At 43.1% G+C, this 27,072-nt stretch overlaps 1 protein-coding gene across 6 annotated transcripts in view; it reads left to right on the top strand.

The window, feature by feature from the left end:
* LOC146811135 (uncharacterized) overlaps positions 1-26,485 on the top strand; it is a 469,768-nt gene extending 443,283 nt beyond the window's left edge. For 3 of the 6 annotated variants that reach the window (XM_085618200.1, XM_085618199.1, XM_085618198.1), the window contains one exon: positions 26,303-26,485. In XM_085618200.1, coding sequence (XP_085474326.1) covers positions 26,303-26,479 — 177 coding nt within the window. In that variant the 3' untranslated portion in view covers positions 26,480-26,485. Of the gene's footprint in view, positions 1-1,837; positions 1,932-26,302 lie in introns of all 6 variants that reach the window. The other 3 variants (XM_085618203.1, XM_085618202.1, XM_085618201.1) reach the window with 2 other exon arrangements.
* Positions 26,486-27,072: the final 587 nt, after the last annotated feature.

Below are 27,072 nucleotides of genomic sequence, written 5' to 3'. Positions count from 1 at the left end.
ATAGTTAGGGAGAACCCCCAAACTTCACAAGAAATGTGAGATGATGTTTCTCACAGAAAAACATTTCCTCTTTGTAGAGTAAAACTATGCAAATCTGCATTTCCAACTGACATTGCCCCCGCCAACCCAAGGGAACTCCACCTTCCAACTTTAGAGTTGCTCACCACCCCCACGGACAATCTTCAGCAATAACAGTGGTTCCTGTCAATGGTGCAAAAATGAGACAGACAAGACGACGGCCAAACATCAAACCTTTACACAGGTTTAAATTTTTCAAAAACAAACTCTCAAAGTGGGAATTTGTTTTTGAAAAAAATGAAAAGCCATTGCCACAATAATCATTATTTTTGTATTCTTTACTGTATCCCGGGACACACAGCAGGAAAAACGCCATCCCATCTCCCACCCTAAATTGGACGGGAGGCCGGGTGGTTAACCTGTGAAGGCCAGGACTCTGTGGGGCCCTCGAAGGATTATGTCGACAATGAAGGACCAGTTTGGTGTGTCGACAACATGCTTTCAGTCAGCCTGCCCCTAAATCGGGCAGGCAGACTGAGGGTTTGGGGTACTATGCTGTGACAAAATAGCCTTCCTGACAAACTCTAAATCATGGCTTATTTCATATTGCTTCAGATCCCAGGGAATCAGCTCCTACCACAAGTTCATTGAACTGCCAAAGTACATACTTTTTTAGCATTTGATTTTCAGTAGAGTTGTATTAATGCAAAAGCTTCACAGTTAGCACAACTATGAGAGGTTTCTGTCTCCTATGCACTAGGAAGAATTACATATGTTGGAACTGTTGAGAGGGAAACATGCTTTTCAGGCCTGGGCGCTGCATGTTTGGTATGCTTTTGATAATTTAAGGCCTCCCAAATCTTTGTGGAAAATTTCACTTGAGGGTAAATGGCAGTGCTAATGCTGTTGAGAGACCATGCTCTCCTGGACTTGAGTCCTCAGTAGCATGTGGCCAAACACTGGGTTTGTGTGGTTCATGGAATGCTTTCAGTATTGAGCACGGATGTATGATGTATTCACGCATGCTTTTACAATGCATGCCTTTACAACATGGGGAAATACTAAGCATTCCATTACAACGCAAGTCGTTACAACGATTTGCCTTAGGGAAGCACTGGACTTTGGAATAGTATAATTTACTATTCCAACTCCAGTCTGTGCAACAGTAGGGAAGGTGATGGATTCAAAATCCAACAATGCGTTTCCTAAAGCAAGTCATTGTAATGACTTGCGTTGTAATGGAACGCTTGGTAACAATGCGTTCATTGTAGTGCCTTTTTCACAATTGTATTGCTTTTTCTTGTAAATATTATTGTTTGAGTATCTTCAATCACCATTGTAAAATGTTTATATGGGAAAAAAAGAAAAAAAGGTCGCCCATCAAAAAAGGCATGCGATAAATGTGTGTAACTGTTTTCCAAACAGAGAACTGAGTGTGAAATAAATCACGAAGGTCACCATATTGGGAAATGTGGTTCTTACAGTAAAAAATAATTATTTGATTTCAGCACCTAGACACCACAACTGTTGGTAGTTTTGTAAAAGAGGCTCAGCCTGGGTGCCACGAACGAGCCAACCCCCCCACTCTTATAAATGTCATGGCAAGCAGCAAGGCTCATTGGGTGCCGAGCAGCAGCAAAGCTTAGAAAGCTCAGCAAACCTTTTGGGCCTTGGAAGCAATGATGGGGGTAGTAACTGCTGTGGGGGAGGAGCTCCACTGGTATTCCTGCTGAAAAGTAGGAATTCATTGTGCAGTATTCATGAGATTGTTGTACTCACGATAGAGGTACTGCTCTAACAGTGTCTATATCTCTCACAGGGAAAATATGGAGTGGGGCTGGATTATACCTTACAAGATGTAATTGTTCGTGGGCATCAGCATCACTTTTGAGAAGGCTCATCCTCCTCAGACAGTGAGTACATTCCCTTGGGAACTAGCATTCCATACTGCTCATAGTCTCTCTGGCTCCATGATTACGGTCGCACACATCCCATAGCACCAGAACAGAATATGCATCTCTTCTAGCCAGGAAGAGGCTGTTGCGGGGCCTTGTGGGTTTTGGTAAAGATTGGACACAGTATGTGGGGGATGGGCAGGTAGCACATTACTTGTTTCAGATGAGACCAGTGGCCATGCCCTTGGCCACTTCTTTAGTGTTCGTGTTTCATTTTGCAGGAATGCTCAAAGTGGCTTATATCAAAAAGGTGAACGCTCTGCAAACGTTTATCCATAATCACAGTGGGTACAGTGCCTTCTGACCTCCCTCACACAATGTGTGGCTTCTGTCATTATTGGACTGCCTCAATTGCCTACGACTGTGAGAAATTGTATGCATGTGCCTGAGGGGATAAGATCTCAGTATGTTGGAGTATGTGTTGAGCAGACCCGGGATTGTGGCTTTCTCTAGAACACATATGTAAACCAGAGTGCTGCTCTTTGACCACCCTTAACATGAAAGGCTGGCATAGTTCAGATTGTTGTGTAGCTAGATTTGACCCACAAACACTACAAATTACAAATAGGAGACCTAGGAGTGTCCCTCACTTGATCAAGTGCAATCTAGTATCTAAGCTTGTGACAAAGTGATGTTTTCTTTGCCCATCCCTCATACCATGTATTTAGCTCAGGAATATGAGCTGCATTCCATGCAACTGTCTGTGACAGGCTAAGACATGCCAATGTACATCCCTTGGGCGTATCATGGGGTTTCTACTATCAATGTACATTTTAAACACTGCATATAATAAGGATACATGTGCGCAGCTAAAAAGGCATACAGATTAGGCTGGCTCCTTAAAAATTTGCAATTGCAGGTCAGCATCTGAATGGCTTGTTAACTTGGTATTGTCTGCTATAACCTGGACACACAAGCTGTTGTTTGAGACCAGGTTATCATTACAATAGTTTCATCAGTGAAGCTTTGTGCATGAGCATGAGCACAGAGGAAGCAGTGAACCACGGGAAGAACTCTGTTGATCACTTCTTGTAGAACCAAGCATAGGCTTTGTGGCTAGGAAGTCTACTATTGCAGCGAGCAGAAGAGAAGGAGATAGACTACTAGCAATGTTGAGAACCTACCTTAACTCAGTTCTAGAAATGACAACCAATGACAAGGGCATGTGCATCACCAGAGTGCAACTGCTCCCCATCACTAGAGTGCAACTGCTCCCCAGCATATCTTAGTCTACTGCATAGTGAAGACCACAATCAAAGCAATATCTGTGCATGTTTTTATTAGGAGAGAATCTTTTTATGCTTTGACATTCTAGAGGCCATGACCATCGAGAAGAGATGAAGGGGCATATTTACAAGCTCCTATTGCCACCACGTCACTTTCAGTGATGCTGAGGTGGCGATAGGCGCTTTGCCTTATTTTCAAGGCAGAAAAGAAATTGCACTCCAGCACACACAGTACAGTTTATGGTGGTAAGGCTCTTCTTGATAAAGTTATGATGAAATGATCAGATCCAGTCCACAAGAGTCAGAGTCTTCCTCAATGTTTTTACTTGAAGATAAATTCTCATACAATATGTGTCCAAAACAATGCAGCCGACAAGTGCTTCATCCTACTGGACTTTTTCAATTTAAAAAGAAAAGGTCCAAACTATTTCTAGAGTCCCTTCCGGAACGATGTATGAAAAATGGTTGTCCTAATAGTGGACTAACTCATAAAATGGAATCCCCAGTACGTGTAATATTCTGGAGATCCAGGGGAAGTGTGTTGTGTGATCTTGATCAGTCCGCCGCTCCGCTCTGTCTGGGGTACGATGAATGCCAAAAAGGTGTGGCTAATTTGCACCTAAGATGGCTCGGTGCGCAGCACGATAGCACAACCACATGCTGAAATTTGAGACATTTGGGTGCATATGTACAAGCCACTATCACCATGGGAACGTCACTTTTAGTGAAGTTTCTGTGGCTTTCCCTTATTTACAAGGCCTTATTGAGCCATCTGATTGTGTCTGAGTTCCTGAGTTCCTACATTTACATTCCACTCAAAGAGTCCTTGATGCCCTCTGTGGGACTAAGCCCAAGAAGGAGGATATTTTGTATTTCAGTGAGCTATAGTGTATCACCTACATTTGAATGCAGTGATAACAGACATTGCTGCACATTCAATATTCAGGGAAGGTTTTCCAACACATTTAGAGGCTTCCATTGCAGACTGGAATGTTTACAATGCACGAAATGGTGGACATCCTTATGTGGGACAGGAATGGTAAACTGTGATCACTGAGGTACTGAGAGCAAGTTATAGAGTCAGTCCAGTCAAGTATGCCGGACTGCATGAATCAGAATTGAAATCTGCATTTTGGAAGTGGAGAGTACCCAGTTGTGACCAGTTATTGGACTGAAGAGAAGACAGAGCTTTAATGTCCATTCCTGTCTACTGCATATGTCTCTACTGTCCCAAGTTGGAGCCTAGACCCTGATTTCAAATGCCTGACTAGATAACATCATGCTTGTGTTCCAAAGGTTTTTTTCCTAAACATATTTTATTGTGTTTTGAACAAATTACAATAGCTGTGTAGTTGTTCTCACATTTCATCCACTTTAATGCCCTCCGCATCAGTAAATCAGGTTTGAATGTTACTATTATAAGCGTCATAGGCATCACAGGATGGCATTTACACTACAAAATGTCACTACAGTTCTACTATCCAGTCAGTGCATGTTCCATGCCCTGACATTGCTTACAGCCAGCACTGACACTTTCATTATGAGCCCTAACTAACCACTAAAGTTCTAAAGAATTTCAAACAAAAAGGTCACAAGACATAAGCCAAAAAAGTGAGTACAAACAAGAAGTCCTCAGGATAATACAGAACCTCACCCCATGTGGCGGACAGTGCAAGTCCTGTAAGAAGTGAGCCTTAATAGTCCTACATGTTTGTGCTTACGATGGAGATGCAGAGGTCAGGGACACCTAATGATTGTTGAGAGTATCGGGGAGTTAAGGTACACCCAGAAGTGCACTGAGCGACAAGCGAGGCTGACTCCTCCCAGAGAGGGTTGGATCTGTGGCAGGCTGATACAGAAACAAGCATTTGCAATGCAATAGGACTCGCATTTACGCAAGACCTATTGCATTGCATCACGGACAACGGGGGAGAGCACCGACAACTGGAGTGCTGGCGGGGGTAAGGGGGAGAAGGGGGCGAGAAGGCAGTACAAAGTCGTGATCACAGTCTAAATAACACGTACCATATGGTGTAACACTCGAATTAAAGGGGCCAGTAGCCATTGGTGGGTACAAATGACGACATGGGCATAATAAGGAGGGACTAACAAGCCTCATAATCAATCGGAAGGCAGCATTTACGAAAGACAATGACACGAGCCAATTAAAACATGGGCCCAGGGGATACGGGAAAACTGTACAATCAAGTGTCACGCTGTTTTGTTCATAAAAAAACAATTAAAAAAATTCCAAAAAAATACAAAAAACATGGGCAGAGAGTGGGCGGAGCTTCCACCCCATACTCCATTATTGCATGCCTCGCAAATTGAGCAGCGCATGCGCACTCCCGCTATAGATTCGACCTAAAAAAGGGGCCAGCTAGAACGTGATACAGCGCCATTCTCACAGAATTGAGCAAAAAAGCCATATACTCTGAAGAGCACTAATAAAACATTCTAATACTTTCACGGTGCCCCAAGCTAAGCTGACCTTCTCAGTGGGTATCAGTGTTCAATCGCTGCAGGAAATGATTGAGATAGTAGTGCCAAAAATTCCATAAGAGAGCTAAATAATCATAGGTGATCCAGTCAGTTTGAAAAATGCAGTGCAATTCGACCTTAATATTTTTCATAACTTCTTTCTTCATTTTTGCATTTCCCTCAGTCCCATTTTTCCATCCAGCTCCTTCCAAGGAAATCCTTAGACACACTTCTTAATTGAGAATGTCCCTGATAGGGATCGGGAGGTAAAATTATACAAATTGGACAATGGCTGGCTAGTCAGATTTGACAGCCTCAAAGAGCAGTACTATTGCTCTAGATAGGGGTACATTAGAGGTTCAGAGAACAGACTTGTTACACTAACGTTACAGGCGAGGATATCGAAAGCAATAATGATTATCAGTGAAATAGCAGAATGTACATATTATTTCCCCCAGAAAGGCCTTACCTGTTTATAAAGAATGCATGCATTTTACTACCACATACAAACTTTTCACTAGATAAAACGAAATTACACAAAACAAAATCCTACCATTTTCAGGAAATATTGCTCCTTTTTATTGACTTTTGGTGGCCCTTTGTCAGATTAGCATGTTGATCATGTTCGAGAGCCAAACAAGGATAGATTTTGCCTTGCATGCTGATACCTCAACATCCTGTGCTGTGTATGCCCATCATGAGCCAGGAACTGTCACTGCTATGCCAGGGCCAGCATCACACTGGGGCCGGGCACCATCAGGCCACAATTGTGTGAAGCATGATAAGAATTATCACTATTAGCCCAGTAGCAGCATAATACCAAGGGGCACTCTCACATTATAGATGTCCACAGTATACCAAGAATGACCACTTTTATATCAGGAGCAGAATTATGCCAGGGAGGGACACCATTATGCCGAAGAAGTGCAATTTCTGTCAAGAATTACCTCCATTATGTCAGGACCAGCAATGTGCAAAAGAAGGAATGGTAAAACACTTTGTCCCTTTCTATCTCGGCGTGGATGGCACTGCGCTAATCCTACGCTTAAAGACTTTGATAGAAAAGCAGACATTTGAGGTGAGAAAATTTAGAGTGTCGCTGGTGTTGAGAGTGCTCTATACTGGAGCTGCTTTCCGCCTAAACTTGAGAACTACCCAGAGTTCTCTGCTTCTTTTTTTTGCTTTTTGTATGAGTCACTCTATGTCGGAAAGGGTTTTCTTAGGACCAGCAATGTGCCAGCCAGTGCTTAATTTGGGCCACTGGTTGCAGGTGGGCCCCCGGCATTTATTTATGGGAACCAGCAATTATATTTCTTATTAGACTTGTGGAAATATGGATTTTCCTGGTCAGTTATGTCCCCTATCTTGGACCTCAACGGTTCCATGTGCATGTCACAAGTACATGTATGTTCCCTCCAGTTCCAGTTATGAAGACGCAAATACATGTGCGTCCACCGTCAACATGTCCTTTGTCAGATCCGCCATGAATAGGCCGGATATTCCATTTCTAAATATGAAAGGCCACCGGCTTTATATGGTTCACTTATGCCACTTTACAATCCAGGCAAGTAGGCCCTGATTCTGTCATCAAAAACTCCTCTTGCCTTCTGCCTCTGAAAGCTCCAGTCCGAGCCTGCATCTGTGACCATGAACTTTGTCTCATTCTCTGCGCGGCTCACGAAGCCTGACATCAGCCTATTCTCTGCCAAGAACTGTATTTCACCTTCGAATTATCTGCTTCCCCCTCAGCCGATGCATTCCTGCCTAGTAGTTTAAGTAAACATTCTTCCAGTTACCAAGCAAAAAGGCCCAGCTTCTCTGTCCTCATGCAAGTAATTCATAGCCCTGTTACCATGGAATATTCCTACCCCCTCGCATTCAGTGTAGACACTTAGACGCTTGTACACGCACACACAGTCAGTATAGAATAGACTCTGTCCGAGAGTCCTTCTTTTGTGGATAACATAGTTCTTTAAACATAGGATGTTAGATATGATTTGGGATTAGGTTGACTTGACCCCCCAGACTTCTCGTCTCCACATATAGAGCTAAATGTCAAGTCCCCGTCACCCCCTAGTTACACGTCAATCACACGTCATACTGCTGCGCGCGCATTTAGGCCAAGTATTATCTTATAGATCCACTTATACATGACATCATAACCAATCATGTTCCTTTTTACTCATTATTACACCCATTTTCGGTTACGCAGACCAAACGTCAATGTCCTTATCAATTGTTACGCCTACTGTATTCACTTCATTATAATGTATGTACTATAAAAGTTACTTCTTGTCAATAAAGTATGTACTTCACTTCCTGAACCCCCGTGGTGATGGAACTTGAAGCATCCGATTATAATCGATTATTGGAATAAAGCCCATTCCGAAACTCTAAATATCACGGATTCTGCCTCTCATTTTACTGAGCTATTTTATAATGTTTCTGTATCAAATTCAGTCCCGGTAAAGGAATTTTTATTTACCACACGATGGCGCCCGAATAGGGACACTTTCTCATCTCACGCGCCGGCGGTGAGTTGCAGGCCCGGTCTCCTGCCACAGCTGGACGGACAATAACGCGTACCAGCAGGATTTCCTGTATCTCCCTCCGGTCAAGCGGAGGCGACTGAGACTGCGATCAACACCCAGACGAGGCGGTGAGAAGTGCGAAGTATCCCGACCAGAGCCTAGCTGAGAGAGCAAGATCCGAGGTATACAGAGACCCACCAGTTCGAAGTCAAGCCCAGTTTCCGACGAGGCGAGTCGAGTCCAGTCTGGTTCAAGTTCAAGTTACCGAGGCCTTCCGTTTCCGAAGCTACCCGGTGAGTACCATTACTGGGGAGGCATTTTCTGACGTGCACATAGGTTGTGCCGGTCAAGACGGGTTTGGGTACACAAATCCGGTCTGCACTGTTTTAGCAGTGCATCTGTACTGTTTAGCAGTATATCAAGTATTCCGAAGTATCTAGTAAGTGTCAAGAATTAAGCATGGTGATTTAGTTATGCAGACGATCATCGTTGTTGTTTCAGTTAAAGGTTTAATGTTTTAATGTTAAATGTGTTAAACGTCCTGCATATTGTGGTATGAATGGTTGTTCATTATTGTGCTTTTGTATTTAGTGTGTTCAAGATTAAGTATCAGATCAGATTGTCAATATGCCGCTCTTTTCGAAATTAAGACAGATCACTACGAGAAAAGGGGTACTTGAAGAAGCCGTCCCTATTCCTCCTAGGGATACTCCAGGGCACTTCATGTATCACAAACATGGCTTAGAGGCTATATTATTTCTTGATTTATGGGTAGACTACACCAAGGGATTACCAGAAAGTCAGAGATGGCCCACAGCGGGAACCTGGAATGCAGAGTGCATCATGAAAGTCGAGGAAGAGTTATGGAAAAGGAAAGTCAGACAGTCACAGAAAGACGCCGTCGAGTTATGGCGTAAAGAATCTCATAGACGTACAGAAAAAGCACGTAGACAGGAAGAGAAGAGTAAAGAAAGTTCAAGCAAAGTTCAAGAAAATCTATTAATTGAGGAAGGTATCCGAGTGAAATCAGAACAAGTAGACAGACAAAGAAATGCCCTTATGAATGGTATGTATCCCCTTCTGGCCGAAGGATTACCTAAGGCTACTCCAGAGATACCGAAAGACTTGCCACCCCCATTATTCCCAATCAAGGTACATCCTAAGGGGCATCCTAGAACCGCAGAAGATGTTTTTCTTTCCTCATATTTAGATGACGCAGCTCCCGAGTATGCCAATTCCGCCCCACGTAGACCGCATACCAGGGAGGTCCAACGCCAAGACCCTGCACCCGTATCCCTACAGCAACAAATCGAGTCACAAGTTCCGGCAAGCACATCTGTTTCTGCATCTATTCCTACAGGTACTTCTATAGCTGAGTCCACACCTATAGTTGCTGTGTCACGTTCAACGAATCCTTTCACACCCGACGCCCCAGACGGGGCCACGGGAGGTGCTACCAATATTTTTTCTACGCCACCTAGAATAAATAAACTTATTTTTCAAGAGTCAGCACATTCACGTACACCCAAATTCGTAAGTGATCGTACGCTTAAGGAACTTCTTATAGATTGTAGATACGACCCGGTGCTCGGTAAAGAGGACGAAATGATCCTGGCATCATTACGTATCAGACGAGCCGCAGGGTATTTAGCAAAGCTACCAGGAATGACTACGCATCTAGATAAAATATATCATTTTGTTCAAACAGGGCGAGATCCAGAATGTATTAACAGAGCTATGGAATACCAGAAAGTAGAGATACAGGGGGAACTGTTACGTTTCCTCATAAACTGTGTGATCAGAAACCAAGACCGACCAGGGGTAGATCCGGAAGCAATGAAAATCCTTACAAAATGGAGCCAGAATATATCAGAAGGAAGACACGATAAGCAAAATTGTATAATAGCCATGTGCCGAAAGATCCGTAAAGAAATAGAACGCCTACACGAGGAGAGATTAGAGACAGACGAGTTCGAACAAAGCGAGGAAGAAGGGTCAGGACTGCCCGCCGGACAGTCAGACACCATAGCCTATGTAGGTAGAGGAAGATCTTGTAATAGGAATCAGACTAGATGTCATACTGACTCAATACGTCCAATATGTCCAGATAATGACAGGAATTTCCAAATACCTATAATTAACATAAGGTCTAACGAGCATTCGTTCCAAACCGCCGACAAGCTACTCCGAGAACGAAGGGGTTATCATTTTCTCGATTCTATGGATGAACAAGATTTAGCCAGGGCAGCTGTCCACTGGGTGGACAGTCCCGGAAAATATAGTGATGAGACAGTAGTACGCACATTTTTGAATCTCACCCCAGATGAGCAGAGGTTAGCTGGGATTTATATGATTCAACAACTCATTATACTATATCAGAGTCAGCATTCGGACCCTGGTCCCTTACCTGACATATTGACTGAATTGCTTATGAATAAATGGAAAGGTCCAGGTACTAAATTAATTAAAGAAATTCTAGTATCAAGAAAGCAGTATATTCTTTTTGTACGCTCAGAGCATGTCTCATTGCCTGTCAAGGAAAGAACAACGTATCACATGGATAGACAGAATCCCTTACGAGAAGTGCACCCAATAAAAGGCGAGGACGATCAGTTTAAACGTGTATTTGTATATACGCCCATATCGAAAATAGAATTGTTAGAAATGAAGAAAGTGGTACCCAGTCATGACAAAGACCCAGCGGGTTTTCACCGAGAAATTAAAGACATGTTACTCATGGGAGAGTATACCTACCCCGACATTATGACAATATTAATGGTGTTGATGCCTGCTGGCATTTATGAGAAACTCAAGGAAAAAGAGTGGGAGGTAGGAGATCAAAAGATAGAATGGTCAGCATTAGAAGCAGAAGAAAGGGCCCGAGGTCCAGGTTCGGGGCTTGGGGACAAAACTAAAGCACTACCAGGTCTACTAGTACATGTACTGCCACGTTTATTAACTACGAAAAAGGAAGATTGGGGTACAATTTCAGCCTGTAAACAGAAGCAAGATGAAGACACTAGTGATTACTATGCCCGATTCGAGAAATGTTTTGGTATAAATAGTGGCATTAAAGCAAGTAGCGAATCATACCCGCATCTGTTTGTAACAAAATTAGTGGAAAATGCCCTGCCACCAGTAAAGAATAGAGTATTAAAATTCGAGAGTACCTGGCAAGGTAACACTCCAACACAAATGTTACAAATGTTACAGTACCACCACAATAGAATTAAAGAGGAACAAGAACATGAACACAGACGCATGAAAGACACGAAAATGAAAATGCTAGTTTCCCAGACAGTTCCAGCTGAAGGACATAAAAAGGGTATGACACATTCCGATTCAGCAGGACCTGTAAAAGGGACATGCAATTATTGTAAAAAGCCAGGTCATTACGTACACGACTGTCCAGTTTTAAAACATAATATCGCCATAGGTAAAACACAAGAAAGATCACGGCCACTCAGACAAGATCAGAGTGAACAAGGAGCTATGCAGCATGCCCAGGCCATGCAAACCGCACAACAGCCAATACAGTTTGTGCCAGCTGCACCACCGTTGCCTGTTGCTGCCACACAGACAACAACACGACAAATGTATCAAACCGCACAGTATGAATATCCTGAGTATCAACGTTACGAATGAACTAGCCTAGAGAGGGAAGTTGACTTACCCCTTATCGAGATTCCTGTAGATCAAGAAGGACCTTATGTACATAGTGAATTATTAGGTCAAGATAGAAAATTTTTACTCGATACAGGGGCAAGTCGAACAACTATAAAACGTAGTGAAGTTCCAGGGGCACCCCTCTCAGGCTCTCAGAATATTTCCCTGGGTTTTTCAGGAAAACCTATTGTTAATGAAGTATCACAGCCTCTTCCACTTACGATAGGGCCTCTGACCCGAACTACAGATTTATTGCTTACTAAATCATGTCCAGAAAACTTGCTAGGAATAAAAACATTGAAAGCTCTAGGAGCCATAATATGTTGTTCTCCGGAAGGAGTAAGGTTGTTTTTACGTGATTTTAAAGGTCACTATGTATCTAGAGACATGGATCCCCGACTGCAGACTTTACCGACACATCTATGGGCACAAGGCCCTACTGATGTTGGTTGCATGAATATTACACCATATCGAGTCACACTAAAGGCAGGAGTGGTGCTACCACGAATGCGACAATACAAGTTACCACCAGATGCTGTAGTGGCTTTACTACAAATCATTGACGAGCTTATTGCCCAAGGAGTAGTTGTAGAAACAGACTCCAATGTATGTAATTCACCGATAATTCCAATTCTTAAACGAACAGATCCTACAGCTCCGCCAGTATATCGATTGGTTATTGATCTGCGCGAGTTAAACAAATGCATTGTGCCACAATTCCCTGTGGTCCCGGATATCTCGTCATTATTGACAGCTATTGATTCCGAAGCAACATTCTTTACTGTAATTGATCTCAAAAATGCTTTTTTCAGCGTCCCAATAGATCCGGAAAGCCAATATTTGTTCGGATTTAGTTTAAATGGGCGTAGCTTTAAATTCTCCCGCGCACCTCAAGGATTTACAGAAAGCCCCAGCATCTATAGCCAAGCACTGAAACGAGAACTTGACAGTATCCACATGCCAGTTAACACCGCCTTGCTTCAATACGTCGATGATCTGCTGATCACCGCGAGAAGCGAACCGGAATGTGAGAAAGCATCACTGACAGTTTTACAATTTCTAGCCGAAAAGGGGCACAAGGTGTCCCCTTCTAAGCTGCAATTCTGTGTCCAGCGAGTTGTTTATCTTGGACACTCGCTGTCCAAGGAGGGAAGGCAGCTTACACCCGACCGCATTCAGTTAATAGCTAATATGTCAATACCCAAGACACAAAAGGAGGTGCGGGCTTTCATAGGCCTCACTTCATATTGTAGGCAGTGGATCCCTCAGTATGCATTTCTAGCAAAACCACTCATTCAATTGACAACACAGGAGGCAGCCACACCGACTGTTCTCCCTTGGACGCAGGAACACACACAAGCTTTTGAAAGCTTAAAGAAAGCTTTATGTCAAGCACCCGTTTTAGCAACGCCATGTTACAGAAAACAGTTTACACTCTTTGTTACAGAACGCGAAGGTACTGCCTTGTCAGTACTCACACAGGAACAAGCAGGATCACATAAACCATGTGCTTATTTTTCTAGTACATTAGATCCCGTAGCTCAGGCTTTGCCTGCGTGCCTGAAATCAGTAGCAGCGACAGCTTTAGCAATCAGACAAAGCGATGCCATAGTGTTAGGACATCCATTGACAGTTCAAGTACCACACGCAGTAGAGGTTCTTGTAAATAGAACGCAAACACAACACTTGACTATAGCGCGACTTACAGGATACGAGCTTACATTGTTTCAGCCACATATAGAAATCAGACGCTGTAACACATTGAATCCTGCCACACTTTTACCTGCAATCGGAACAGACCCACTAGCTCACGACTGTATTGAAGTTATTACAATAACAACAAAACCCAGACAAGACTTAACCGATGTCCCATTGTCAGATCCAGACCTGACCTTGTATGTAGATGGTTCATGCATGAGAACAAGTACAGGAGAGTTAGTAGCCGCCTACGCAGTCACAACAGATACTGAGGTCATTGAAACTAATCGTATAAATACTTTGTCAGCTCAAGCCGCAGAACTTATCGCTCTGACACAAGCCTGTATTCAAGCCATGAATAAAAAAGTCAACATATACACTGACTCACGTTATGCATTCGGAGTTGTACATGACTTCGGCGTGCTGTGGCGAGAGAGAGGTTATTTAACTTCCCACGGTGCCCACATTCAGCACGGACCCCTCATTCATGCATTATTAGATGCAATACATCTACCTACTGAAATATCAATTATGAAATGTAAGGCCCATACAAAGGTTACTGATATCATTTCCCAAGGCAATGATCTAGCCGACAGAACAGCTAAACTGACTGCTCAAACTCAAACCCCCGACATGACAAAGACAATAGTCCCAACACCGACACATTGTATGACAGTTAAAGATCCTAATCTTGACGTAATTGACATACAGACGCATGCTACACCAGACGAAATAAAGAAATGGACTGAATTAGGAGGGATCCAAACGGACCAAGGATGGATGATGAAGGAAAAATCTGTATGGTTCCTTCCTGATTCAATGGTCCAAGTTATAATTAACACTATACATAGTCCAGCACATCTAGGAGAAAAAGCTATGCTAGACAGCATTCAACACATCTGGTTCAATAAACATTTACGAGCAGCAGCAAAACAAAAGGTCCGTACCTGTATGATCTGTTGTCAGTTCAACCCAGGAAAAAGCGTTCCCGTAGAACAGGGTGGATTTCATACTCCTAATCATCCTTTTGAAGTACTCCAGATGGACTATATCCAGATGGAACGATGTCGAGGATTCAAATATGTTCTCGTAGTTGTTTGCGCTCTGTCCCGTTGGACGGAGGCATACCCGGTTTCAGATTACACTGCCCCGACTACTGCCAAACAGTTGGTCCGAGAATTCTTCCCACGATACGGTTTACCACGTGCTGTTTACTCAGATAACGGCCAGCCGTTCTCATCCGAATTAATGAAACACGTTTCACTTCTGTTAGGATATCAGTGGAAATTCCACTGTGTCCGACACCCCGAGGCAGCAGGTCTCGTAGAAAGACATAACCAGATACTGAAAATCAGAATGTCCAAAATATGCAGAGAGAAAGGTGTCGACTGGGTAGTAGCGTTACCAGTTGCACTCTTTTACATGAGAATGGTAGCACACTCTCGAACAGGGCTATCCCCGTATGAGGTGATCTTCGGTAGACCACCAAATATGTGGGGGACGCCTATACCACGCAAAATAACTGATATTGACTGTAATATGCTGACAGATTACTTGGCTTCCTTGATGTCTGCACTACAATCTTCTCGTTCACAGGTAGCTGCAGCCTTTCCCGACAACACTGAGGTGAAACCCCATGACGTTGTTCCGGGTAATCTTGTCTTTGTGAGGAATTTCGACCGAAAGACTCAGCTGGAGCCCAGGTGGAAAGCACCCAAGTTGGTCCTGTTGACCACAAGAACAGCCGTGAAGATCGAGGGCCGCAAGGGCTGGATTCATTCAAGCCATATTAAGAAATTTCATGGACTATCCTCGGATATAGACATTGTGCCCTGCACTCCCTCACAGACTGATACAAAACTCCCTTTTGTTGAACCGAACAAATCTGAAAGTTACAAACTAAAGCTTAGGCCCAACCAGTCGAGCAATTTGATTATTTAAGTCCTCTCCAAGGTGAAGCGGTTGAATTGTCTCTGACATGTATCCCTTGGACCTGAGTAGAGAAAATACCCGAAAAATGTTGAAACGACAGGCGTATTGTAAATCACTGCGTAGCCACTGCATAGTGACATTAATAATTTTGTTTTTATTGAGTCTTTTAATAATTATTACAAGTATGTTGTTGCACATATATTACCCTATTTCTAGACATATTTATAATGTTGCTGCTGAACATTCTTTTAGTGACTTACCTCCGCATGAATTGTCTTATAGACTTGCGCTGCGCAATAACACTTTCATTAGTATGTTACATCATTCCCATCAGACTAGTAATGCCACCAATTGTTGGGTGTGTGGCCGACTCCCTCCCTATCAGAATTATGAAGGAGTCCTGCCTTTCTTTCCACATCCATTTACACATAATGGCTCCTGTGGAGCATGGTTTAGTTTAATCAATTCCATAGACTCAGATACAGCAGTTTACCAAGATCATTGGGTATGGGGAAACCTGAACCTAGTTTTACTCAAAGTCTGCTCTCCTGACAAGGAGGGTCGCCCCAAAAGAACAGGAACTGATCTAGAAAATGAAGTATATGGATTAGGTAATTTTACACCTAATCTCATGATTCTAAACGTCGTATCTGAAATTGAACTAGTCTTACCCACCATGTCAGTATTCCCAGCGAAGGGTGAATTGTGTGTAAGAAAGGTTGGTTCCATACATATGGGCCATAGTAAATGCACTACTATAGTAGAATTCAGTGATCAAGGAAAATCTTCATTTAGAGCTTCTCGCCACTCCTACTTTATGTGTGGTCAGACGGCATATATGCGTCTACCCCTAGATTGGGATGGTACCTGCTACATTGCATTCCTTTTGCCACCTGTTTTCCTAGCTCCTCCTGATTATTACAGAAATATTCATTTAGTACACAACAGAGAACGGAGAGATCTCCCCATTGTCGATTACACTGAGACGGCATGGGACAAGTATGTAGATTTTAATAAAGGCATCTTTCCCTATATAGGTACTGTTACTAATAGTAAGCTGATACGTAGATTAACTAGAACCCTTGAAGCAGTAGTGAATGAGACTATTTCCGCCTTAGGCAATTTAACGGAAGAGCAGTCTGCTATGCGGATTGTTGTGCTTCAAAATCGTCTTGTCCTTGACGTCATCCTGGCTGATAGGGGCGGAGCTTGTAGGGTCATCGGATCAAGCTGCTGCGTATTCATACCAGAAAATTCGCCATCTGTATATAAAGCCATCACTCGCCTTCATAAGATTATAAGCCAGATACACCCGAACCCAGGCACTTGGACTTGGTCCAGTTGGTTTTGGAATGCGGTATCAGCCTGGGGATGGAGAGTTTTATCCTTCCTAGGTATTGGCCTTCTCATACTATTCAGTTGCTGTCTATGTCTACAATGTGGACCAGCGATTTGTGGTCTGTGTGCCACATCGTGCATTCCACATCAAGATTTTCATTCAAGATCCCGGAAGAAGAAAGAAGAACAAATGATGCTATATGAACAGATCAATGGATTGATGAAGATTGATATCTCTTGAAGGGCAAGTAGGGGACAAGGAGGGAATGTGGAAATATGGATTTTCCTGGTCAGTTATGTCCCCTATCTTGGACCTCAACGGTTCCATTTGCATGTCACAAGTACATGTATGTTCCCTCCAGTTCCAGTTATGAAGACGCAAATACATGTGCGTCCACCGTCAACATGTCCTTTGTCAGATCCGCCATGAATAGGCCGGATATTCCATTTCTAAATATGAAAGGCCACCGGCTTTATATGGTTCACTTATGCCACTTTACAATCCAGGCAAGTAGGCCCTGATTCTGTCATCAAAAACTCCTCTTGCCTTCTGCCTCTGAAAGCTCCAGTCCGAGCCTGCATCTGTGACCATGAACTTTGTCTCATTCTCTGCGCGGCTCACGAAGCCTGACATCAGCCTATTCTCTGCCAAGAACTGTATTTCACCTTCGAATTATCTGCTTCCCCCTCAGCCGATGCATTCCTGCCTAGTAGTTTAAGTAAACATTCTTCCAGTTACCAAGCAAAAAGGCCCAGCTTCTCTGTCCTCATGCAAGTAATTCATAGCCCTGTTACCATGGAATATTCCTACCCCCTCGCATTCAGTGTAGACACTTAGACGCTTGTACACGCACACACAGTCAGTATAGAATAGACTCTGTCCGAGAGTCCTTCTTTTGTGGATAACATAGTTCTTTAAACATAGGATGTTAGATATGATTTGGGATTAGGTTGACTTGACCCCCCAGACTTCTCGTCTCCACATATAGAGCTAAATGTCAAGTCCCCGTCACCCCCTAGTTACACGTCAATCACACGTCATACTGCTGCGCGCGCATTTAGGCCAAGTATTATCTTATAGATCCACCTATACATGACATCATAACCAATCATGTTCCTTTTTACTCATTATTACACCCATTTTCGGTTACGCAGACCAAACGTCAATGTCCTTATCAATTGTTACGCCTACTGTATTCACTTCATTATAATGTATGTACTATAAAAGTTACTTCTTGTCAATAAAGTATGTACTTCACTTCCTGAACCCCCGTGGTGATGGAACTTGAAGCATCCGATTATAATCGATTATTGGAATAAAGCCCATTCCGAAACTCTAAATATCACGGATTCTGCCTCTCATTTTACTGAGCTATTTTATAATGTTTCTGTATCAAATTCAGTCCCGGTAAAGGAATTTTTATTTACCACAGACTTCCAATGAGAGCAAGAGAGAGAAAAACACACGAAAGGGAAAGAAGGAGGAAGCGAAAAATGGAAAAACATTGACAAAGGAGGAAAGCAGGGACTCTGAAAGAGTAAGACAAAGAGTGAGGGAGTATTCAGTAGTGGAAAAAAGAGTTATAAAGTGGAATCAAAACTATGCAGCTATGGTATTCGACACCTGACCTTCAATCGTGTCGGCCGCGGGCTTCTAAACAATCTTTGGGTATAGGCACCTATTATGTTACAAATTAAGCACTGGTGCAAGCGGTAGGGCTCATCAACAAATGATGCTGTTAGTATGCAACCAATTGCCACCATTTTGTGAGGACCTGCATTATTCCAGGGGAGGGCAGCATCAAGTCATGAATGCCCACAATACATGTAACACCACCATTATGCCCTCGTCAATATTACACCATAGATACATTAAGCACGCTTTGTGGTCCGTCGGCTGCGCTGCCGCCTCTGGTGCAGGAAACCAGGGTTCGAACCTCGAGGTCGCGTCCACATCCTGTGATTCTTGACAAATCACTTAATCTCCCCGTGCCTGAATGTGTAATATAAATACGATGCTATGTACAGCGCTCCAATACCTTCGGGTCGAGTTAGCGCTCAATAAATATGCAACACATATACAAACCAGCACCTACGACTCCCTTCTCATGAGCCTTAACAGCATAAAACCCCGTTTTGATCAAAAGTATCTGTGAGTTAGGGCATGAAAACAAAAATCGCTATCTTAAGCAAGCCTAGGGCAATGATATGGCAGAGCTCTCAGATTGTAATTGAAGCTTACACATGTACTCTCTTAAAATATCCTGAGGCCTCAAGACATAAGAGAAGGTAAGGTCAATTTCATCTTGTATCACAAGTGGAATAACAAGCCCTTATGTAAAGATAATTCTGCCAGTATTCTCTTTCTCTCTGATGGCAAATGAAAATACAACTGAGACCACCACTGTGCAGATAACTGGTGAGCAATGTATGTGCATCTGCTGGCTCTTTCAAAGCCAATCTCTAGATATAGTGGCAGCTGTCAGGGAGGTCACCTGTCGCCAATTGTTTTTTTCTTTCTATTGATGTTTTTAAGACATCGATTCTGGCATCCTCATATGCCATGGTGGTAAGAGTTTAATTCTGCGGCCTTTTGTTCGTGAATGAAATTGAAAAATCGCTGACGAGCTGGAATTGGGAATCCTGCAGAAGAGCGCATTGTTTAAGAATGGAGGCGATTCTTTCACGGTAGACTTCCTCTAAAAGACAAATTTGAACAATGATCTACAAAGGACACCTTTCTCTTCTGAGCTGTTTCATATTTCATGTCATTGAATATTTGCAGGAAGTGCAGTTTCCCCTTAGGTACTTCATGCAGAAGCTTCACCAAGCATATGGGTGGCTCCAACAATCCGGGTGTCGAGGACATTGACTATAAGGCAGTATTCTTGAACATGGATCAGTAACCACATTTATTACATACTGTACTTTACCCCAATCACATATATCAATTTTATTTATAATGATAGTCTCCTATTTTTTCTCAAAAAGATGAACCGAAGATTCGGTTAAAATAATTCCTTGTTTCTGAAAGTACGAGCAGTTATTACAGGTGTGCAAAGTTGGATAGTCAGCTGACTTGAAAATGTGCATACATGTATATTTTTTAATTTTGCAAATTTCAAGAAGTGTGTGTCATGCATTCAAATTTTCAAAACAGAAAACCAAGAAGTATCTTTTGTGATCCTTCATTGTAGTAAGAGATTTCGATAGGAGGCAACAGATTGACAATATTCCTAAATCACTTAATGGGACCATTTATCTCTCTCCTTGGGTGTCAATTCATCAAAATGCCAGGGGTAGTGAAGGTGACAGCATAGGCCTTTGACCTTCACTTTGACTCACACACACATGTTTACATACACACACACACATTCACACACACTCTTTTTTACATAAACACACTCTCACCCGCAAGCATGCATACAACTTGAATTTAAAAGCGTTTTTTACTTACCTTAGCTGCCAGATAGGAGTTCTATTCCAGCTAATTCTACTCCATTTTTACCAAACAAATAATGAATAATATTTTTCACTATCTGGGTAACAAAAGAATTGACAGGAAACCAGGAAAGTGGAGTCCCAACAGACGTCCATTATGACGAGCAGCTCTGTGTTCCAGGCACTCATTTTGCCACCTCTGAGGCCAGGAGTCACATAAGCAGTGCCGGGGGTTGCAAGGGGAAAGCCAGGTGTCGCAGCTGCGACCACTGGGGATCCCTACGTGAAGGCCATGACTCTCACACAGGAAACAGTTACCTGCGGATGTCTAGCCATAGTTTGATGGCTCCGAATGTACTGCCTATTAAGGCTGGGAACTCCTGCAGCACAAAATCTTCACAGCTGGAAGGCATGACATGCGTAACGTTTTCGTGTGAAGTAAGAAAATCTGCCTACCTGAAGTAGGCCTGAGAGTTTGTCAGATGTTGGGAGGCTGAATTGTCATGGATATCTACCTTGCTAAAGTCACATAGAGATATTAAGTGATTGAAGTATGGATTAATTGAGTGAGGGAAGAAGCCACTTGATGTGCAAGGTGAACATCGTATACATCAGGCCATAAACCACCAATCAGTTGGTGGACTTATTCGAACTAGGGAAATCGTTACTGCTAGAACTATTTGAGCAGAAAGGCAGAGTTTATATGCAAGATTGTCCCTAGTTGGAGGAGTGTGGCTCAATGGTTAGAGTGGCAGACCCTGAAGCAGAGTTCTGGCCAGGGACCAGGGTTCGATTCCCGCCTCGGCGGGGCTTGGGCTCAATTTCCTTGGACCTGTCTATTCTCGCCTCGGTGCCTATTCTAATCATGGGCCCCACGCTGCAACTCTGGGCAATAGCTTGCTTAGCCTCCACACCGGCCCCAACAGCGCTAAGGATGCCTGGCTTCACCCTGGGGGTGCCCAGGAGTGGACACTTCACAGGGAAAGCCAGGAGGGGTTCCACAGCGGTATGAGTATCAGCGCCAGGAAACCGCAAAGGCGACACTGCAAGGTGGCCGTCTGGTGACAGTGCGCTCTATAAGTACCTTGACATTTACATTTACATTTAGTTGTGAAACACCTTATCATTTTGTTTCCACAGCACTGGAAAGTTAGCTATTGCAATTATCACACCACTCTACTCTGTCAACCACGCCTAGGAAACTCATGAAAGGGCCGGGGAAAATCAGATGCATTACCATTAAGATGACGTATCAGAGGTATAGGAGAAAAATCTTGAGTTCACTCTACTGTAAAATGTTGTCTCCAGTGCTTATTTTGAGCCGGTGGTTGCTGGTGGGGCCTACAGGCCCTCATTTTGTCTTCTCATATATTTCTGAGAGCAAGAGAGGGGAAAACACACAAAAGGGGAAAAAGAGGGAAGAGAAAGATGGAAAAACTGTCATAAAGGTAGAAAGCAGGTACGCTCCCTTTTGAAATCGCTGGTGTGGGCTGGCATTCAAAGCCAGGGTGTTGTGGGCATTAATGACACTGCTGTTGTCGCAGGTGGGTCTGGGAGCCCCAGATATGAAGCTGTACGCTCTATGTGTGCAGGCACAGTTTTTACATTACTGGGTTCAACCTACACCATTTCAGCCGCATGTTGCGGTTGAAACTGACGCGGTCAGGCCCTTGCCTGTAAGGGTAGCATTGTATCAGCCCTATAGACGATCAAGAGAGGACATTGACACTGCTGAGACACTGTGTTGGGCGTGGGACGGGCTGAGAAGATGGGCGGGTGCTGGGACACTATACGCCCCCTCTATACTACTAGCAAAACCCAATGTTGCCCAGGGTCAAAGACGGGATCAGCAAAACGATAGCTCAGAAACTGACATTACACACGTTTGCAGACTTATACACCAACAACACATTCCGAGAGCCTCCAGCTGAGATTGAAGGTCAGGGTGAGTCATTTGCAGATGTTTCTCTATCATAAACTGCGCTCTGCATATCGTGCCTTACAAGAAGACTTCCCTGCCCCGCCCACTCTTTCTGCCCTGGAAAACCTGCTGCATTCCCCATCACCACGCAAATTAATTACACGCTTATATACACACATGCAGGCCGACACCCCGGTGCTTCGGCCAAGTGCGCTACAGAGGTGGAACGTTGAACTACCTTTGGCACTCACGGAGGAGCAATGGACATACTGTTGCCGTCAACTAACCGAGCTGTCCCCTAACTATCGGCTTAGACTGGTTCATTTTAAATTCCTCCACAGGTATTACAGGACACCAATAGGATTACATCGTATGGGGCTTAAGGAAGATGAGTGTTGCTGGCGATGTGGATATACTCCCACCTCCTTTTTACACATGGTCTGGGACTGCCCAGCTCTTGGTTCATTCTGGTCCACGGTATTCACATCCATCAATCAGATTATAGGGTTGCCTCTGTCACCGTCCTCTTTGCTGGGCTACGTTAAAGACACACCAGTGAAAAAACGCAAACTCCATGCACTCCTTTTATTGTTCGCTAAACGTCAAGTGGCCGTGCACTGGGGGAGGGGAAGGGTACCCTTGGCTAAAGATTGGATAAAAGATGTGACATATGGCCATTCTCAACTGAGTGTTTTCTGGGATTTGATGCCGGCCGCCTCAAGACCACGAGACATTTGGGGACCATTTGTTGATTGTGCCCAGGAGCGGGGAGGAGGTGAAGGTTCAGCAGTGCCTGATGTGGTCCCGGATGAGAACCTGACATGAATAAATATGGAAATCAAACACGCCTGGTGTGGGGGTTGCTGGGTGGGGCCTGAGATCAGTCCCAATTCTTCTAAAATGACGAGTGATCCGGCATGAGACTCGGATGTACTGCTTCATCAGTAACCTGTTATTTATTTGTTATAATGTAAATAGGTGCTTTGTATTGATCCTAGCTGGACACAACTGGAAAATTGGTCGGTTGTGCTGAATGTATGGTACACTGTTGTTTTCATGAAAAAAAAAAAAACTAAGGTAGAAAGTAGAAACCTGCAAGAGTGTAATAAGTATTCAGGGTGTGGCTGGTAATGGATTAAAGAAGCATAAGGTGAGTTCAAGACTATGCAGACTTGATGTTCGTCGTGCTGACGTTTAATGGCGCCGGCTGCAGTCTTCTGAGCAGAGCTTTGAAATCTTATTATTTTACAAATCAAGCACTGGATGCCTCTGTTTTAGTCTGCAAATAATAGCAGCTGGACAGGTGTTAACAAACTGAACCCAAACTGTGACACTGACCAGTTCTATGACTTCCCAGGGGCACCAATAGTAAAACAGTGTGTCAGTAACAAGGCTGCTGCAGGAGTGGGGCTCAGATCGAGGAGGTGAGGTCAGTTCCACTGACCATGTCCTGAAAAAGTAATTTGCCTAGAATATCCCAAGATAAATCACAGACATGCTTTCATTAGAGATCCTCCCTCACCCAGTGTTAGGTCTCTGAATACCCTCAAGATGAGGGATCTACTGCAGCTAATCTTAGTCGGTCAGATACAGGATTCAGGAGTTAGTGAATATAGACTGACATATAATCATCTATCAAAAAAGGTGAAGGAGAGGAATTGAATAAAGTGTGAATTTTAATGTGTGCTAAGTTAATGGGGGAATGCAAGCATTGGAGGACTTTGTAAGAAAAAACACTAAAACAGGAAATGAAGTAATACCATAAGGTTGGCAGCAACATATGATATTAGTCTGCACAAAGCCAACATGGCAAAATAGTTATTTCCTCATATTATACGGCCATGTACAGAAGACTAATGAAATATGAAAAAATCTAGTACATCACCAGTAGTATACATTCTATTAAGCACCCATGAACATATTTTTTTCTGAATGTTTCAGAGACTAGTTAATTTTTGCCACTGTAAAAAACGGTGCTGTTCATATTCACTAAGAGACGCATGATAGATCGTCATTTTAGATGGTGGTATTGAATTTCTATAAGTGAAACCTAACAGAATATAGCAATATAAAATCTGTTTTAAAAACTGTGCATTTGTGTCAAACAAGCACACCAAAACAAGCCTGCCAATCACCAGGTTTGCTGATAAAGAAAACAGAAAGTGAACATCTACTGCTAATCCCAGCATTAGCTTTTGCAAATTCCTGCTTCCTGACCATAGCCTAGCCATCACTTCCTCTAGTCCAATTAGAGGCCCAACTGAGCATTGTTATAATCCAATTATCACCAAACAGCTGCACAAAATTGCACCAATGCAGTGCCCAAACTCATGCGGCACATCAAATGTTGATAAAAGAGGTCATTAATTCACAGGAATAGAAACTATCCTGTAAAGGTAAAACCTCATAATAGCACCCCACAACAGCAACCATTCTAAGCCCTGAGACACTAGGGGGCATATTTATGAGATCTTTGCATCATGCTTGCACCATGCAATGTGGTACATGCGTGACGTAAATCTCTAGGTCAGATTTATGAAGCCAAACAAAGTCACTTTGTGTGGCTTTGGATTGCTTAAAAAATATGGAGCAATGCAATGCAGTGAGAATCTCTGCTTTGCCCCACTCTGCGCAAGAGAGGCATTCCATGGGCATTATGGTGGGTCCCACGTAACTCCCATGGTTTTTGACACATTGCCAGATTTACAGGGACTTGTAAACCTAGAAATGCGCCCCAAAGATACTCCTCCCCAGGAGAGGCGTAACAAGGAGAAATATCTATATTGCTCTTCGTTTTTCCCTCTTTATATGTGTGCTGGATTCTGCAGCACACATAGAATTGAGGCAAAAAGCCTCTCAGGATTGATCTTGTGTAGAAAGCTGCCCCTTCTTGCACATCAACAATCTTGCCTCCAACACAGGCACCCTTGCACCATGGTGCAAGGTGGCCTGCGTTGGTGCTAGGTTTCCAAACTGGCGCCAGAGCAGGGGGAAGGACAGGAATGCACTGTCTTGTATAAATACTGTGCATTCTTGCCCTTTCCCTGTGATGCAAGGTAGTGCCACAAATTTCATAAATATGGCCCTTGGTGACATACTGTAGAGGCCATAGGCGCTACAAGTAGGGGTACAGGGGGGGAGGAAAGTGTGCTGTAGCACCCCAGAAATATCCATGCTGGAGTTCAAAAGGGTTTTGAGCAATAAAGATGCCTTTGAATTTTGTGTTCATCTTGTCAGATTTGTTTATGCTTCGAAGTTAAATGTCAGGCTATGTCTTCTGTGGTATTCGGAAACTGGTGTTTACTTTCCTTTCTCTGACTGCATAGTGAGACGATTTTGCAAAAATGAACAAGGTGACAATCTTGCTGCGGTACAGGAAGTGAAAAGAAGAGCTTCAGGATGTCAGCTTTTATTAACACACAACAACATTTAAATACCTGTAAATGAACTATACACATAATTCAAAATATATAAGCAATTAGGAAAGCACAAAGGAAGCATAAAAGATTGGTAATTGTGAAGTGTGATAAAAAAAATATGTTAATAGGATCAAAACAAATCAAGACACTTTACTTAGTAATGAGCAAATGATAAATATTGTTGAAGTCCGATATCCACACATTATCGTTTGTGTGCTATATATTTTTACCAGATATCACTGTATATCTGTGCAAATTTAGCGGGCATGTCAATAGAAAATGTGGTCTGTATACGACAGAGCACTAACACACCCATGCTCCAAAATGCTCCACCAGATACGTACCCCATACCTACTAATACTGCATGGGCATGGCAAGTTAGCTACACTTATTTTTTGTGTGACGCTTGGATTTTTCACAATCCCTATGACTTCAGTGATGTGATATTAATGGCAGCAGCCCCAGTCTGAAAATTGTTCCAGCACTACTGCCACTGGCACATATGGTCACTTTCTCTATGTGATCTCAGAATATGACCTTCTGAGCCATCTCTCCAATATAGTTAAACTACTTCAAGCAGCACAGAGGAAATTTCAGCAAATATTACCACAGGATGCCCCAAAAGACTTAAGGTACCTGTAGTTTTCTGACTGTTGTCTGATTTTGTCTCTTGCAGGGGAGCGCTAACCTTGGTCTTCAAGCCACTGACAGATTCTGCATCAACACCAATTGCTGGATCTTCTCCCTTTCCAACTTTCCACACCAGGGCTCATCTTCAGCTTTTCTCACCCAATATGTTATTCCGTGGAAACCTCTTATGATTCTGCTGTCTATTGTGTTAATTCTTCAATAAAGTAAAACGAGCATCAGAATATCTGACTTTTGTATATTTTTTAGGTGGAAGGAAATGGACTAAGAAGCAGGAGGCTGGAATTGAGAGAGCACTTCGGATTGTTGGCCTTACAGAAATCATTAAAAAACCCTTATTTTTTGTTAGTCATGATATAGTAAGTCAGCTTTGCACACATAGTCACAAAGGAAGATACGTATAAGTTGGCAGACAATGTAGATTCTCCACGTTTGTGTAGAGAGAATCTGGATTTCATTAAAGACACGGAGGCTAGCGTTGTGCATACTACTTTTATTGCCAGCTCCTTGCAGCACTTCAAAGTATTACATCACTTACATCAAAACTCTGGAACTTAGAATGTCCAACAATATATAAACCCTGTCACAGCAGCCATCTTCCGCTTTTAAGCTGCTCCGGATGCAAACATCAACTTATTCACATGAACAAAAACATCTTCGTGACCTCCTTTACTGGACATCTGAAACAAACAAAAAATTCCATAAATAAGCTGATCCTCATAGAGATTTCCTTAATAACCAAAACATACCTTAACAAGTCCACACCCCCTCCTAAAATCATATCTATAATGCTAGCCT

This window comes from Triturus cristatus, chromosome 7 (assembly GCF_964204655.1).
Source record: "Triturus cristatus chromosome 7, aTriCri1.1, whole genome shotgun sequence".
Classification (NCBI taxonomy): Eukaryota; Metazoa; Chordata; class Amphibia; order Caudata; family Salamandridae; genus Triturus; species Triturus cristatus.
Note: the sequence above shows the minus strand (reverse complement) of the source record. Positions and strands in the feature narration are given on the sequence as shown.